The sequence below is a fragment of the Hydra vulgaris genome, chromosome 01 (assembly GCF_038396675.1).
Source record: "Hydra vulgaris chromosome 01, alternate assembly HydraT2T_AEP".
Lineage (NCBI taxonomy): Eukaryota > Metazoa > Cnidaria > Hydrozoa > Anthoathecata > Hydridae > Hydra > Hydra vulgaris.
This window is the reverse complement of record NC_088920.1, coordinates 2,097,501-2,113,679: the sequence shown is the minus strand read 5'-3', so window position 1 is coordinate 2,113,679 and position 16,179 is coordinate 2,097,501. Positions and strand designations below refer to the sequence as shown.

Genomic DNA, 16,179 nt, shown 5'->3' with positions numbered 1-16,179 from the left:
CTTTTTTTGAAACCCAAGTTGACATACTTTTGAACAACTTTTTTTTTGACAATATTAGGGACTTTACCCCAAATATTAAAGATCTGAACCCAAATATCTTTACAACTTGACGTGATAGTAAAAAATGAGTTGCATATTTGAAATCAAAATGTGAAATGCAATCCAAAAAACAAGTTGTTTGCTCAACACCAGAAAAAAATTTTTTTTTTGTTGACCTTCAATTATAATTGATTGCAAAAAAGCAACAAATTTGTTAAACTATTTTTGCTTAACTCTGTAAATTAAGTTGAAATGCGCAATAAATTTGTTATATTGATTCTTTTTTCAAGAATATCAAACAGCAAATAATTCAGATATAAAATTATGTCAAAATATGTCCATAGAAAATATATCTTACATATTTTATGTCAGCAAAAAATAATTCAGACATAAAATTATGTCAAAATATGTCGACAGAAAACATGTTTGACATATTTTATGTCAACAGAAAATAGTTTAGACATAACATTATGTCAAAATATGTCGACAGAAAATATGTCTGACATATTTTATGTGAGCAGAAAATAATTTAGACATAAAATTATGTCAAAATATGTCGACAGAAAATATGTCTGACATATTTAATGTCAGCAGAAAATAATGCAGACATAAAATTATGTCAAAATATGTCAATCGAAAATATATGGGACATATTTTATGTCGGCAGAAAATATGTTTGAAAATATGTCGACAGATCTGCCAGACATATTATGTCGTAACAACTCTGATAATATTTATTATTTAGTTTAATAATTATTTAATAACTTAATAATTATTTAATTTTAAATAATTTACATTTAAAATTAGAAAATTTAATCTTATATAGTTTTTTCTTATTATTAATAATAATTATAATATTATCTAATAACTTAATAATATTACATTTATCTGTAGAAATTCAATCCATTTCATTATTAATTCTTATTGGTTCTAATAGAAATAATATAAAAAGTTTAGAAGCAAGTTTAAAATATTTTATCCTGAGCAGTATTTCATCTGGATTTTTTCTTCTGGGTCTTGCCTATTTATTCACAATTTCAATTCTATTAGATTTAAATTTAGTTAATTTTATATTTAATAATTTATCTTCTTTTCTTTATTTCAGTAATTCTATATTAATTTTTTCTCTTTTATTTAAATTAGGCTTAGCTCCTTTTCATTATTGAATTGCTGATATTTATGAAGGATCAGATCTTGTATTAGTATTATTATCTTCTTTATGTGAGTTATCTATATTTATCATTTTTTTAAAATTTAATAATAACTTTGAAATGCTTATGCTTTTAGTAACACTATCAATAATTATTGGAAATATTGCTGGATTTAATCAAACTAAATCAAAAAGGTTAATAGCTTTTAGTGGTATTTCTAATTTTGGATTAATTATTATATCTTTAAGCTTAAGTAATATAATAGGTATTAAAATTTGTTTATTATATCTTTTTATATATTTATTTACAAACTTATTTATAACTATGATATTAATATCATACAAGGGTAATATAAAATTTATTATAAAAATAAGTGGGTACTTAATGAATAATAAGATTTTAACAATTGATTTTGTTGTTATAACTTTTTCCATAGCAGGAATTCCCCCCTTTTTAGGATTCTTAAATAAATTTATTCTTATTTCTACTTTAATAAATTATGATTATATTATAGCAGGATGTTTATGTTTATTAATCACTTGTATTGGAATAGGTTTTTATCTAAGAATAGTAAAAATAGTTTTCTTCCAAAATAGTAATTTTTACATCACTTGAAATAATATTATTTCTCTAAATAAAAATAATTTATACTTAAATTTTATTTAGGTTTTATCTTATGTTATACATTATTTTATTTATTAAATCCTACATTTTTTCTTTCTTTTTTAACTTATATACTAAGTTTATAATATGATTTTAACTATAACTTTTTTACTTTTAATTAATAGAAAATATTATGTGGATTATTTGGTAAATTTTTTGGTAATAAAGGTGCTAAATTAATCTTTATTATTATTATTATTACAACACTTATAAACTCTTGAATTGTTTTCTATGAGAATAATTTCAACAACATGTTTTTATACTACAATTTATTAAATTGATTTAATACAGGATTATTAAGTAATTCATTCAATCTAAAATTTGATTTGATAACCATTAATATACTAGTTTTAGTTATTACGGTTTCATTTTTTTTTCATTTATTCTCTTATTCTTATATGGAAAATGATCCTCATTTATCAAGATTCATATCTTATCTATTGTTATTTACTTTTTTTTATGATAGTATTAATATCAAGTTCAATCTTACTTCAACTTTTTATAGGATGAGAAGGGGTAGGATTATGTTCATATTTATTAATCAATTTTTGATTAACTAGAATATAAGCTAATAACTTAGTAATAAAAGCATGGGTTATAAATAAATTAGGAGATATTGGATTAATAATTGGATTAATTTTTATGAGTTTTTACCGGATCATTTGAATTTAATGACACATTTATAATTTCTATTACGAATGATATTTCTATTCTTTATATTCCATTATTTTTCATTCTAATAGGTGTAATAAGAAAATCTGCTCAATTAGATTTTCATATGTGATTACCTGATGCAATGGAAGGGCCTACCCCAGTTTCGGCTTTAATTCATGCAGCTACAATGATTACGGCTGAAGTATTTTTAATTATTAGAATGCCGCCCGTATTTGAGCTTTCATCTACTATATTAATTTTGATAATTATGATAGGAAGTTTAATTTCTTTTTTCTCAGCAACTATAGGGTTGATTCAAAATGATTGAAAAGAAGTAATAGCATATTCTACTTGCAGTCAATTAGTTTATATGATTATGATTTGTGAATTTTCTTTTTACGATCTAAGTTTATTTCACTTAATAAATCATGGATGTTTTAGAGCATTATTATTCCTTAGTGCAGGATCTATTATTTATGCTATAAACGATGAACAAGACATAAGAAAATATGGTGCTTTAAAAAACTTACTACCTTTAATATTTATTTTCATAATCATAGGATCTGTAGCATTACTAGGATTACCATTTTTATCATGATTTTATTCTAAAGATTTAATTTATTGAAATAGCATTGTTTTCAAACTTTTTATCCTTTTCTGTTTGAGTTAGTATCAGTGCTATATTTATTACAGCATTTCATTCTTTAAGATTAATTGATTATAGCTTTATTAACAACCCGCAACAGAATAAAACCAATTTTACTAATATTCACGAAAGTGATTATAAAACTATTATTTCATTGAATTTATTAACATTATTCTCTATTTTTTCTGAATATATGTTCCAGTTTATAATTATAAGAAACAATTTTCCTAACATGATCTACAATATTAAAAAATTATTCCCTTTTTTTCTTAGTATACTTGGCGTTATTATGGCTATAATAGTATTTAATAGTTTAAATAGAACTTGAAACATTGTTTATTAATTATTATAAAAACATTTATATATTTTTTATAAATGATTGATATTTTGATATATTAATTAACTATTTTTTTTCTAAAAAAATAAGTCCTTCAGGATACAAAGCTACATATAAACTTATAGATAACCAAATTCTAGAAAGCCTAGGACCATCTTATTTCAAAAAGATCATAGGTACAATCTCAAACAGATCAAGTATGATTTATCTAAACTCCATTTATTCTTATATCCTAGTTACGTGTGTTATTTTTATATTTTGTATTTTAATTAATACAAACTAATTTTTGATAATCAAAGATTATAACATATTTCATAGGATTTGCAGGAATGCCTTAAAGATATGCAGATTTCCCAGACAGCTTACTCACTTGAAATTCTATTAGTTCTTTAGTTATTAATTCAGTTATTTCTATTATAGGAGAAGTCTGATTTATTTATGTAATTTTTGATGCTTTTTATTTAGAAGAAAAATTTATTTCTTGAAGTAATTCAAACATTGAAAACACAAATATTTTAGAATTATCATTAAATTGTCCTCCTAGCCATCACACTTTTAACGAACAACCTTTTATAAATCACTCAACTCATTAAAAATTGGGAATGAAAAGAAACCCTTCGGTTTTCTTCTCCTCTAAAAGAGAATCACCCCCCATACACACTCATCTGGTGAGAGGTGCTGAAAACCAGAAACATGCATATATTGTGATTATGAAGAGACATATTCTTCTTAAAATCCCAATTTCTTACTCTGTGATATTTAACTGATGACGAAAAGTATTTTTTCAAATTTTCCACCACATTGGATTTTCGAGATGCAAGCCACTCTTTTTTAAACTTTGTAAGGCATCCAGCTTCACTCTTATCACTTTCAAATGGTTCAAACTTTGATTTTTCTATTAGCTCCCTCTGGGACTTCACTCTATCAAAAAGTTCAATGTTTGGTCCTTATGAAACAAAAAAAGCATCAAACACTGCATTTGTACAGATTTCAAGAATATGATGTCGACAAGCTAAAAACAAAACTCTTCGATTCATTGACTTCTGTATGACAGTTATTGTCCCATTATGACTTCCTGTATAACTTGCAGTTGTGTCAAAGCAAAAACCTGCAAGATGCACTTCAACGCCAGGGCAGAATGAACTCAACTACCTATTGTTTCATTGGAGCGCCAGTACCAGCAGGTATTTCGGGGATCCCTAATAATTTCCTAATATCCAAGCCGGATACAACAATTAACAGACACTCATGTCTAGTTCTAACAACATTCGACAACATTTTAACATCAAAATGTGCAACTAGTGGAACCAAGGGTTGAAAATTTTTTCTTACTGCTATTGCAAGAGATTCACGTTTAGTAGTTCGAGCTTCCATTAGAGTGGAACGTGAAAGCTTTAGTTAATTTACATCAATACCGATTGCAGCTAGGGCTGGTGTGACAACCATCATTGTTTGTCGTGGTGTTATTTTTGTTTGGTCTAATGATGCATGAAAGAGTTGATTGTCAAGAATACAATATTTTTAAACTTTTTACTATAATAGAATGATTGTAATAGAAAATTGATATATACATTGCTTTATTATACCCCCTCCTCCTATTTTCCCTACATTCTTTAATAATGGAATCAAAATATGCATTTAGGAGCGATATTTGCTAAATAATGCTGAGGGTGTTAATCTAAATTTGGTTGTACTCTCCAGTCTTCTGTGAACTATCTATGTTGTAACATTCTAGTACTTTATATTACTTTTTTTTTTAAATCAATTTATAGCAGTATTTTGTATGAAATAAAAATAGAATTACAAGAATTACAAGGTGTTAAACAAGTTTTGGTTGATTTAGGATTTCTAATCAGGGTTTGGCGGACCACTTCCCATTTTCAGTTTGCAAGAAAATTTTAACTATATACTTTTTATATCAGATCTCTCGAAATAAGAGGTTGTGCGGTTTAAAATAAAAAAAAAAAAATTTTTTCATATAAAAAAAACCACCCTAACATACATACATACATACATACATACATACATATATACATACACCCATACATGTTTTTCAACATTACGGTTTATATTAATATTTTTACAACTTTAGCCAAAATTTTAATCAATTATTTTACCTAATGTTAAGTAATAATAATGATGTTTTACAAGAATAGTTTAATTATCTGAAACCAGATCTGATAATTTGATCGTCAACTAAAAATCTTGAAATCATTAAAATTAAAACTTTAAGTTCTTTTTTATAACTCATGGATGTGATAACACCAGACACTCTATTAATACCACTTAAACTACAGTAACACTAACTTTGAAGTGGATGCATTTTCTAAAAGATATTGACATTCGGTGACAAACTATCTTAAAGATAAATATAACATATGGATATTTGGTGCCAAACTATTCAAAGATAAATATAACATAGGGAGTGTTATACATTTAATAATAACAGTTTATAATACCAAAAAGTTTCATAATCAAAAATTTTCTTGGTTTTATATATGATAAATATCCACTTTATGTCAGACATATGAATCAGTGTTTTTTAAAAGGGGAAATTTGTTTAAAATGTTTTAAGCAAATTCGCCCTGTTAAAAAACACTGATTCATTTGTAATTTAATAATTTATTTACAAATATAGCTTGTTTGTTAATTTTATAATACCAAATGTCACTAAAAATGTTAACTAAATTTATACTCTGCAATAAAACACTTTAATAATTAGAGAGAAATGTGCTGTTAAAACTGCAGAGCTCAAAGAGTAAAAAGAAATGCAACTAGCCTTGTCCACGCCTGCTTCTGAATAAAATTATCTCAATAATATTAACTGAATTTTAGGATTTATAACGTTTAACATTTTTCGATGCCGTTATAATGTTTACAAGTTTATAGTTTTAAGTTTCAAAATAAAATTATTAAAAAAATAAAAAAATCAACCGAAAAAAAAAAACAAATACCTTCTTTTTCAACTGAGCTGCTATATAGACCATTTTCCATTTTATCGAAGAAACCCTAAAATAATCAAGACAACAAACTTCTAAAAAGGTAAAAAATATGCTTATACCAAGGAAATATCTTTATAAAAAATTATATAAAGTTAATATATACAGGCCTATAGTAAGATGAAAAAGTACTTAAGTACATGATGTTAAACTACTTATGTGCATAATAATCTGTTAAATCTGTTAATCTGTTTTTGATCTGTTAAATAAGTATTATATATAGTCATATATCAAAAACTTCGTTTTTATGGTTAACTTTTCGCTATAATTTTATTTGCCAGTATTAAATGCTTATAAGGGATTCTAGAATCATGCAAAAAAAGATTTTTTTTTAAAAAAATGCTTTTGCACAAACTAATTTTCTCATATCACCTAAGCTAAAAATAAAATATACAAAAAAAAATTGGTTTCAGATCATTTTTATAAAATAACTTTTTGAAGAAGTTCCGAACACAAATATATGTCTACATTAAGTCAAAAGTTAAATATTGACATAAAAATAGAAAAATAGAAACTTTTTTTTTCAAAAAAGTTTTATGATTTAAATGTACTTATTTTTTATTAATAATTATTGTTCCTATTTTTTATTAATAACTTAATTAATTTAATTTTATAATTAATCAAATACTTTGTTATGCAATATAAAATTACACTCTATTTTTACATTTTGGTTTTATAAGACAACTTTATTTTTAAAAGTTTTCTAAAAAACTTCTTTATTCGAGGAAGTTTTGCTCACACCCAACAAACAAAAATAATAGTATTAAAAAATTCTAACTGTAGTAGTTTTTAAAATTACGCTTTTCTAGTATTTTATCTGTAATTTTATGTATCTGTAGTTTCTATCTATAGATTATTCTTCTCTAGAGCTCTGTCTTTAGTATATTTCTAATTATCTGTAGATTTATGTATCTATAGTTTCTATCTGTAGCTTCTCTAGAATTCTATCTTTTAGAATTTCTACTTTTCTAGATTACGCTTACGCTTAAATTTTTCTGTTTTGCTTTGTTTGTCATAATCCAAGAAACTTGTGTTTCTTAAACTGGTTTAAAAATATTCATTTGTTACTCTTTTATACTTTAAAAGTTGATTAAAATAACTCAAATTTGATATTTGAGAACTTGGTAAATCAAATTTTTTTATCCCAAACTTTATGACTCAAATTTCATATTTCAGAATATTATAACTCAAATTTCATATCAGGACTTAAAAAATCAAATATCATACATTTTAACATAAGAACTCAATTTTTTGATTTGTTTTGTTTGTTTGTTTTTTTGTTTTTAAAAAGAATCAATGCTGTTTAAAAATCATACTGTAATTTACCAACCTATAAATATTGATTATTCAATTATGTTCAATGGATATATTTCGATATATATTCACGTTACAAAATTATAACTGTGATCTACTAAACGGAAAAAATTAAACAATGGAAATCATTACTCATAAACAGCATATTAAATATAAAATATTGTGACTTATATTATTTATTTTATATAGTAAAAAAATTTAAAATAAGGTAAATAAAATGAACTTTTTTAATATATCTTAAACTTAATAATTAAAATGTTACACAAACAAACAAAAGACCTTATTTAATAAGGTGAAAATATTCAATATAATCTGAGGGCTGTTACCAAGTTATCAAGATTACATAAACCAAAAACAAAAAAATATGAATTTCTTTTCTAAAGCTGTTTGAGTTACTTTAAATCTGCTTGAGTCAAATTTTGGAGCTGTGTCAAGTAAATATTAATCTTGACACATTTAAAAAATGACAAGCACACATATTATCCTATCAAATTACTTTGTAATATAATAAGATAATATGAGCTTTTATATTACTTTTTAATACGGTATAAATATGAGTAAATTCTTGTCATGTTTATCTGCGTTGAATGTATACTTTATAATAATAAGAAGAATAGTTTAAAAAAAGAAAAAATGAAAGTTACTATATTATATGAATGGTATGAATGCATTCATACTCAATATGATTACATTTACAGAGTATAAACAAAAATAAACGTATGTATTTTCATACATTCATATTTGTTTTTTTAGATTAAATTAATTATTGCTTTTTTTTTTTTAACCTAGTATTGAAAAAATAAGATCGGAACTGGGCTAGGTGATAAAACTAAACTTGTTTTGACCGCGTATTTTTTTAATAATAAAAAGTGCAACTTTTTTTTAAAGGTAAATACATAAGTGCAATATGAACTACAGTATGAATATATTACCGTATGATTACAGTATAAACACATACTGCTTAATTACAGTATGAATACACGGGCTTGATGTTTAAGCCCATATGTGCTATATTTTTTCTTTATTTTTTTTAAAAGTGAGTTTCTTTAAATTGTCTTAATAATTTTATCAAATTTGAAAAAATACATATACAAGATAAAGATTAAAATAAAAAAATATATAAATAGTACCTAAAACTCTTAGAACAATAAACATTAAGTATAACTATTTCACTTTTAGTAACAATTACTCCATTCCATTTTGAATTAAATTGTAGTTATTTTTAACACATTACGTGATATAATAGAACATTACTAACCACTTTACTCGGTTATAAGAACAAGAAACTAAGACGTTCTAAACGCATAAAAAATAATATCAAAATGTCACAAGACATTGACAAATGTTTACTTTTCATTTTGGATCGTTGACATTTTGAGTGCGAGCGCTCATTTAAACGTACATTAAATAAATGGTGTCACTATAATTCTTTGATCGAGGACGCACGGACTAGCCTATTATTCCTAATGGTTTTATTAACTCGTCGTTTCTGTATGTTTGTCTGTGAGCATCAAATTTTGCAATCAATTTTTGAATCACTTCCTTATAATAGGTTTTATATAAATTTTGCATACATACTCTTGCTTGATGACAGTAAAATATTCAATAAGTAGTTTTGCAATAAGTCAATTAATTTAGTTAATTTTAATTAAGTTTATTTTTTGTATGGAAAGAAGAAAAATAATTTTAAAAATAAATATTAATTACTCGCCTACTTGTACGCGTGTTCGTCTTATGTTGATAAGGACTTGACTTCGTTAACGGAATGTCAAAGGTTCGAGACCCGCCTCTTCCTGAATTTTTTTGTTTTTTTGCACAGGCATACAGCCACATGGTGATAAAACAAAATAGTAGTATCAGAAAAAATTTATTGAGAAGTTTGTGTTTTAGTAACATATAAAAGCATTGGGTTTTAAAAATTCGTAATTAATTTAACTTATTAAAACTAAATACTAATAAATAATGTATAAAAAATATTACTATATTTTAAATAAACAAATTTTCTCTAAAATGATTCGTTTAATAAAGGCCTTTCTCATTCCTATCCATAAATATTTCATTCCTGTCAATAAAAAAGGTTCTCGAATGGATCATACAATTTATCGACCAATTTCTCTCCTAGCTCACAAAATATTTTAAAAAGCTATGCACAGCAGACTTTATGACTTTTATTGACAGAAATCAATGTCTCTACAAACATCAGTATGGATTCTGCAGGATCGACACCACCAAGGGGCAAGTGCCCGTCCCCCCCCCCCAAATTTTTTCTGAAAGCCCTTTTTTTTTTCTCAAAAAAATTTTAGATGAAGAGGACTTTTTTTAGAATTTTACAATTGTACCCCCACTCCCACTTCAAAACCTGTGCCGTCGGCCATGCTTTGTGACAAACGCTCCACAACTCATGCACTTATAAAAAACTAACTTAACACAAAAACTAACTCATAACTTGTAAAAAAAATGAAATTATTAGAAAAGCTCTTGACATTAAACTTTATACATATGGAGTGTTTCTTGAAGTAGGAAGAGCCTTTGGTTCTATTATTCACTCCATCCAACTAAAAAAATTGGAGCACTACGGTGTTTGAGGTATTGCTGACCAATGGTTTTCATTGCATCTTCTTAATGGATCATGTTACCAATGGTTTTCATCGTATCTTCTTAATTTGTCTCCATCAATGATACCAAATCTTTGCCAATAAAATGAAGGTGTACGCCAAGGTTCTGTATTAGGACCATTTTTTTTTCCTTAATTTTAGAAGTTATCTTAAAACCTGCATAAAATTTTTAACGGCTTACAGAAGCGGATCCAGACTGTAGCAAGTGTAGGAAATGCTACAGTCAGTTTTTTTTCTCTTTTTTATTTTTTTTTTAACATTAATTTATTTTTTTTTCATGCAAAAGAGAAAAATAACTTAAATAAGATATGTAGGTTACAAGTAATTAAAAAGCGGCGCTTCAAAAATTTATTCAAAACTGTATCTGAGCCAATTTGATTATGTTACAGAAATACTTTCTTCGGAAAAATGAAATGCTTCACTGAGAAACCCATGTTTTTATTGGGTTTCGTCTCACATGTCCATATACTTTTAAAAGAATGTCAAACATTTCGCAGCGTATCAACTTAAACTGAAGTGGGAGTTAAATAAAATGGCAAATCGACTGTAGCAACTGTATTAAAAGTGAATTTTTCATATTCTGAAACAACTCTATACATACCCTCGATAATTTTTTATATATTGAGGCTATTTACGTGCAATCTTTTTATTAACATCTTACGTAGCAACTAAAAGTCATCAAGCGAGAACCTGTAGCAAAAAAAAATTGTGTAGCAAAGACAGAAATTCTATTAAATATCCACTCTCTGTTAAAAAAACTTTTTTTAATAAAGTGGTTAGCAAACATTAAATGAACAGGTTTTATAATTATAAAGACTAAATTAAATAGCATCGACTGTTGGTTTATTTATTTAGCCTTTTATGAAAATGGTGAAATTTGTTTAAGTTTATGAAAAATGGTGAAATGTGTTAATTGCTGAGTTATTTATCATTGAAGAGGTCGAACGATGTAAAAACGTTTTAAAAAAGTTATAGATTTTCTTGAGACAAAGACAATAAAACACGTTGGATAGAACGTTTACTTAATGTGAGTTTTAAAACGTCTAGCAACACTTTGTTATTTAATCTGATTGACATCAAAACTTCAAAAATAAAAGTTTCGGAATAAAAAAAGTGAATAAATTAAGTCAAATAATTTTAAAGATAATAAAAAAACATTTTAAAAACCTACAAACCCACTAACTAAAAAGTTCTTACCAATATTAAGTATGGTGGTAACACTCCAAGAAATAAAAAATATGATGAAAAAAATGCTAGATGATTATAAAAAGGAAACTGAAGTTATATTTATAAACCATGAAAAAACTGTAATTGCTATTGTTAGTGCAAACACAAAAATACTCAACGAAAGATTGGATAAATTTGAGACGAATATTATTGCAAATGCAAATAAGGTTAAAAAAATTGAAAAAGACCTTGAAGAGATAAAAGAAAGTTTAAACTTCGGCGAACACGTAAATGATAAAAAGATTGAAAATAACAACAAAAACTTATTTAACAAAATCGATAACAAACAATTAGAGAAAGAAAGAATTAATAATGAATTTTTAAACAAAAGAACCCGTAACCTCGAAGATAAATCGTGAATTTGTAATTTAAGAATTGATGGATTATGTAAAGACGAAGTCGCATCTTGGCAAGCAACCGAAGAAAAGGTTCATTAATTTTCTCTACAAAAACTAGGTTTAAAGAGCATTGAAATTAAACGTGCACATCGTACCGGGCCAGAAAAAGTTGGACACCCGAAGGTAATAGTCTTAAAACTTCAACAATACAAAGACAAAGCTAAAATTTTAAAGAAGAATCAACTTGTCTTAGAGGAACAAACATTTATGTAAATCAAGATTTTTCTCGCGTAACGGATCAATCAGAAGAAAATTGTTTGCGGAAGTTAATGAACGACGTTTAAACGGTGAGAATGTTTCGGTTCAAATACGATAAAATTATTTCTTTTAAAAATAAAACTTTAAAAAAGCTCTAAACAAATAATGGAATAACGCATTCTTAAAAAGAAAACTTACGTAACCTAGTTTTAACAACCATGGCTTTATTGATTTTGAATCCATTACTTTTAATTTTTTCGAAGGGAACCGCTTTTCCTCTAATGAAAACATAGATCCTGATAATAATTTTTTTTTGCGATGAATTTACCGATTGTGCTTATTTTTATCCTAAAGAATTAGAAGGTTGTCTTTTCCAGAATGCAAATAAAAATTGTTAAAACTTCTTTATCTCCGATGGCGATAAGAAAGAAAGACAAACGAATAAAGAAGTTTTAACAACTAAACTTTTAAGAAACAAAAAACATTACTCTAAGCTGATGCTATCGACCACCTAAATGCGCGAGCGAAAACCTTTGTATGTTTTTTCAACGTATCGCGAAAAGAAGTGACGTAGAAAAAAAAAAGTTTTGTTATTATGGACTTTAATATGAATTGTTTTCTTTATAACGATGACCATAAAGTTAAAAACTTTTATGACACAATTTTTGAAACAGGATTTATACCCTTAATTAATCGCCCTACGAGGGTAACAATAAACTTGGCTACCCTAATAGATAGTATCATTACAACAGACATTTTTAATAAAGATATTCAAAATGGTATCATAAAAACTGATATATCCGATCATTTTCCTTTTTTCCTGATTTTAAACTAAATTTAAATTTTTCAAACAAAAAAATCTTTAACTATTTATAGATCAGTCTTATCCATTGGAATCATATTGATTTTAAATACAATGCAAATAATATCTCCGAAACATTTTATAAAACATTGTTTTCTGTTTACGACGCTAATTTTCCAATTGTTGAAAAATAATAAAAATAAATAGAAACTCAAAAAGTGCCTTGATTACAAAGGGATTAAAAAATCGTCAAAAAAGAAACAGAAGTTATATATAAAATATCTAAAAGCAAAAATAGCAAAAAAATATATAAAAATTACAAATATCTATTTAAAAAAATATGTAAAAGCCTAAAAAGAAAATACTACTCAGAACTAATTAATAAATGTAAAAAGGACTTGAAAAGCACATGGCAAATTATGGAAGAAATTACTGGAAAACAAAAATTATGCTTAGGTTTTCTGCCGCAGATGATTAAAGTTAATAACATAAGTTTATATGACCTAAGAGCTATATCCAGAGAATTTAATAAATTTTTTATTGTTATAGGACCTTCCCTATCAAACAAGATTCCAAACACAATGGCTTCCTTTAATGACTTCCTCGTACCTATGGATAATTTGTTCTGATGAGTTTGAATAAAGCTTCTAACCTTATAGGTATCAAACTTTTTACTGATGATGAATTAAAAACTCATATTCTGTTTAAGCAACGTGAGTCAGAGAGACCAAATTTATCGCCATGTCGCTCTGATATGTTTAAAAATGCTGTTAAAGGACGCTTTCAGGATGATCAAGACGAAACTAATGCAATTGCTGCTGTAAATGCTCTTGGACTTGATTTAAGAAAGGGTAATCGCAAACGTAAATTTGTAGCGTAGAGGATGTTTAACTATTTTAATTTATTCAAAATATTTCAAATTTTCTTTATATATATTTAATATATAAAATATATTGTTATATATAAAATTTCAAAAATTCTTTTTTTAAATATTTCTTGCTGTAATTTTTTTCTAAACCTTGAATAAGCAATAAACCAACAAAACTATTTTTTCATAGAAAAGTTTAATGAACACTTTTACATATTTTGACATGAACATGTCTATGAATATTTATTAATATAATGTTATGTATAAATGATTTCCATAATATAATTTTGTTTTTTAAATTAACATAATTAAAAATTTATATAATATTTAAATTTTTACAATTTTTTACATTATACTATACAACATTTTTCTAAAAAAAATGCTAGATTATGTCAGTTAATTGGTTATTTAAAATCATTATATGGTATTTTTAATTATCTTTTTTATTCATGTAGCATTTATTTTAGAAACAAAATTATTTTATTTATAAAATGCATAGACAGTCTACATCAGGTAACAGATTTTTTATTAAAGTGATGTTTTTTTTTCATTGTTACATAATAAATGTAAAGTGTTTTTAAATTACATGAATATATAGATTATATAATTAAGTTATTTTTGAATTAAATAGTTATATAAAAACGTGATAATATAATTAATCGTTTAATAAAACAACGATATAAAGAGATTGATTTTAAATTTAGTTTTATACACAAAAGTATGTTTTAAAAGTTTTTGTTGCCATGCTATTGGTACAGTGGATATATATATATATATATATATATATATATATATATATATATATATATATATATATATATATATATATGTGTGTGTGTGTATGTATGTATGTATGTATGAACATTTGATATATATTGGATTTGATCTTATTTTAGGTGCCTATGTTAAGAAAAGAAAGTATATGGGAAAGAAAAAAATGCCAGTAAAACCAAGGTTTAAATCCAACCAATCTTCTTCATCTAACTCAGTTTCTTCAAATTGCTCTTCTTGTTTAAATGACAGTTTTTCTAGTCCAAATATATCTAATGATGATTTGAATTCTTCAATTTTGAGTTCCAATGAAGGTTCTCCAGATCAATCTAATCAGATATCTTTTAATGATTTAGAGCCTAATTTTTCTGGAAATGTTGACAATGATTCTCTTTTTTTAAAACAACAACCAGTTCGAACATCATCTTCTATAAAATTAGAAAAAAGTAACGATTTTTCATTTACCACTATTTATAACGAAACCTCATCTACAAATACATCGTTTGGTTGCTGACCTGCCTGCAAAAAGTAGCATATGTAACATTCAGAATTTTAATGCTAAGTAAGTTTATTTTTGTTATATATATATATATATATATATGTATATATATATATATATATATATATATATATATATATATATTATTTTGGTTAATTTTTCTTTTAAACAAAAAAAATTAGCAGGTGTATTTGAGCTTATTTTTTTAGATTTGGATGCAGTTTATGTTTAATTGAAGGCGCTTATAGCAAATTTCACCACAAGATGCTTTTTCCTATTCAAAAAATATTTATTCTTAGAAATAATGCAACCGATGCAGATCACCGTATATGTGCAACTGAAGAAAATCCTGTTTTTGGTGTTTAGGGAAAGACAGCTTTAACAGATTTGATTTCACTGCCTGTTTGTGCACCTCTTGATGTAATGCATTTAATTTATATAGGAATTGCTAAAACAATTTTAAACTTTATTGTTTCCAAAAAATTAGTAAATATTCCAAAGTTATCTAATATAATAGACTCCATAAAATTGCCACATTTTTTTCGACGGAAGCCAAAAAATTTGAATAATGAACTTGTTAAGTGGAAAGCTCAAGAACACAAGTATTTTCTATTGTATTATGGGCCATTTGTGTTTTACAAACTTGGTAATGCTAAAATTTGTTCTCTTTATTTAATGCTTTCAACATCTATTTATACATTATCCAATGAAATTGTTTCATCAAATGATATTGATGCTTGTCAGCAACTAATTTATTTATTTCAAAAGGCATTATGCTCCTATTTCGGTGAAGGTATTCGCACATTTACTTTCCATACATTAGCACATCTCTCTGACCAGGTAAAAAATTTTGAACCTCTTACAGCAACGTCTGCTATGGTGTTTGAAAATGTAAATTGCCAACTAAAGAGGTCTGTTACAGGAACTAAAGGCCATGGAAGACAAATGGCTGAAAAATTTATTAGATTTCAGACGGAAGACCACTTAAATACTTTTTC

At 25.6% G+C, this 16,179-nt stretch overlaps 2 protein-coding genes across 3 annotated transcripts in view; one reads left to right on the top strand and one right to left on the bottom strand.

Annotated features, from left to right (window-relative positions):
* Positions 1-9,134, bottom strand: part of LOC136075013 (uncharacterized) — an 84,630-nt gene extending 75,496 nt beyond the window's left edge. The window contains exons 1-2 of one of the 2 annotated variants that reach the window (XM_065787208.1): positions 8,934-9,134; positions 6,445-6,499 (exon numbers count right to left, since the gene is read on the bottom strand). In XM_065787208.1, coding sequence (XP_065643280.1) covers positions 6,445-6,484 — 40 coding nt within the window. In that variant the 5' untranslated portion in view covers positions 6,485-6,499; positions 8,934-9,134. Of the gene's footprint in view, positions 1-6,444; positions 6,500-7,267; positions 7,349-8,933 lie in introns of those variants that run through there. The other variant, XM_065787209.1, reaches the window with a different exon arrangement.
* Positions 9,135-14,319: 5,185 nt separating this feature from the next.
* The window catches only part of LOC136075012 (uncharacterized), a 2,208-nt gene continuing 348 nt past the window's right edge, over positions 14,320-16,179 (top strand). The window contains exons 1-3 of the mRNA XM_065787207.1: positions 14,320-14,424; positions 14,808-15,244; positions 15,391-16,179. The exon at positions 15,391-16,179 is cut by the window's right edge and continues 348 nt beyond it. Coding sequence (XP_065643279.1) covers positions 14,403-14,424; positions 14,808-15,196 — 411 coding nt within the window. The 5' untranslated portion in view covers positions 14,320-14,402 and the 3' untranslated portion in view covers positions 15,197-15,244; positions 15,391-16,179. The remainder of the gene's footprint in view (positions 14,425-14,807; positions 15,245-15,390) is intronic.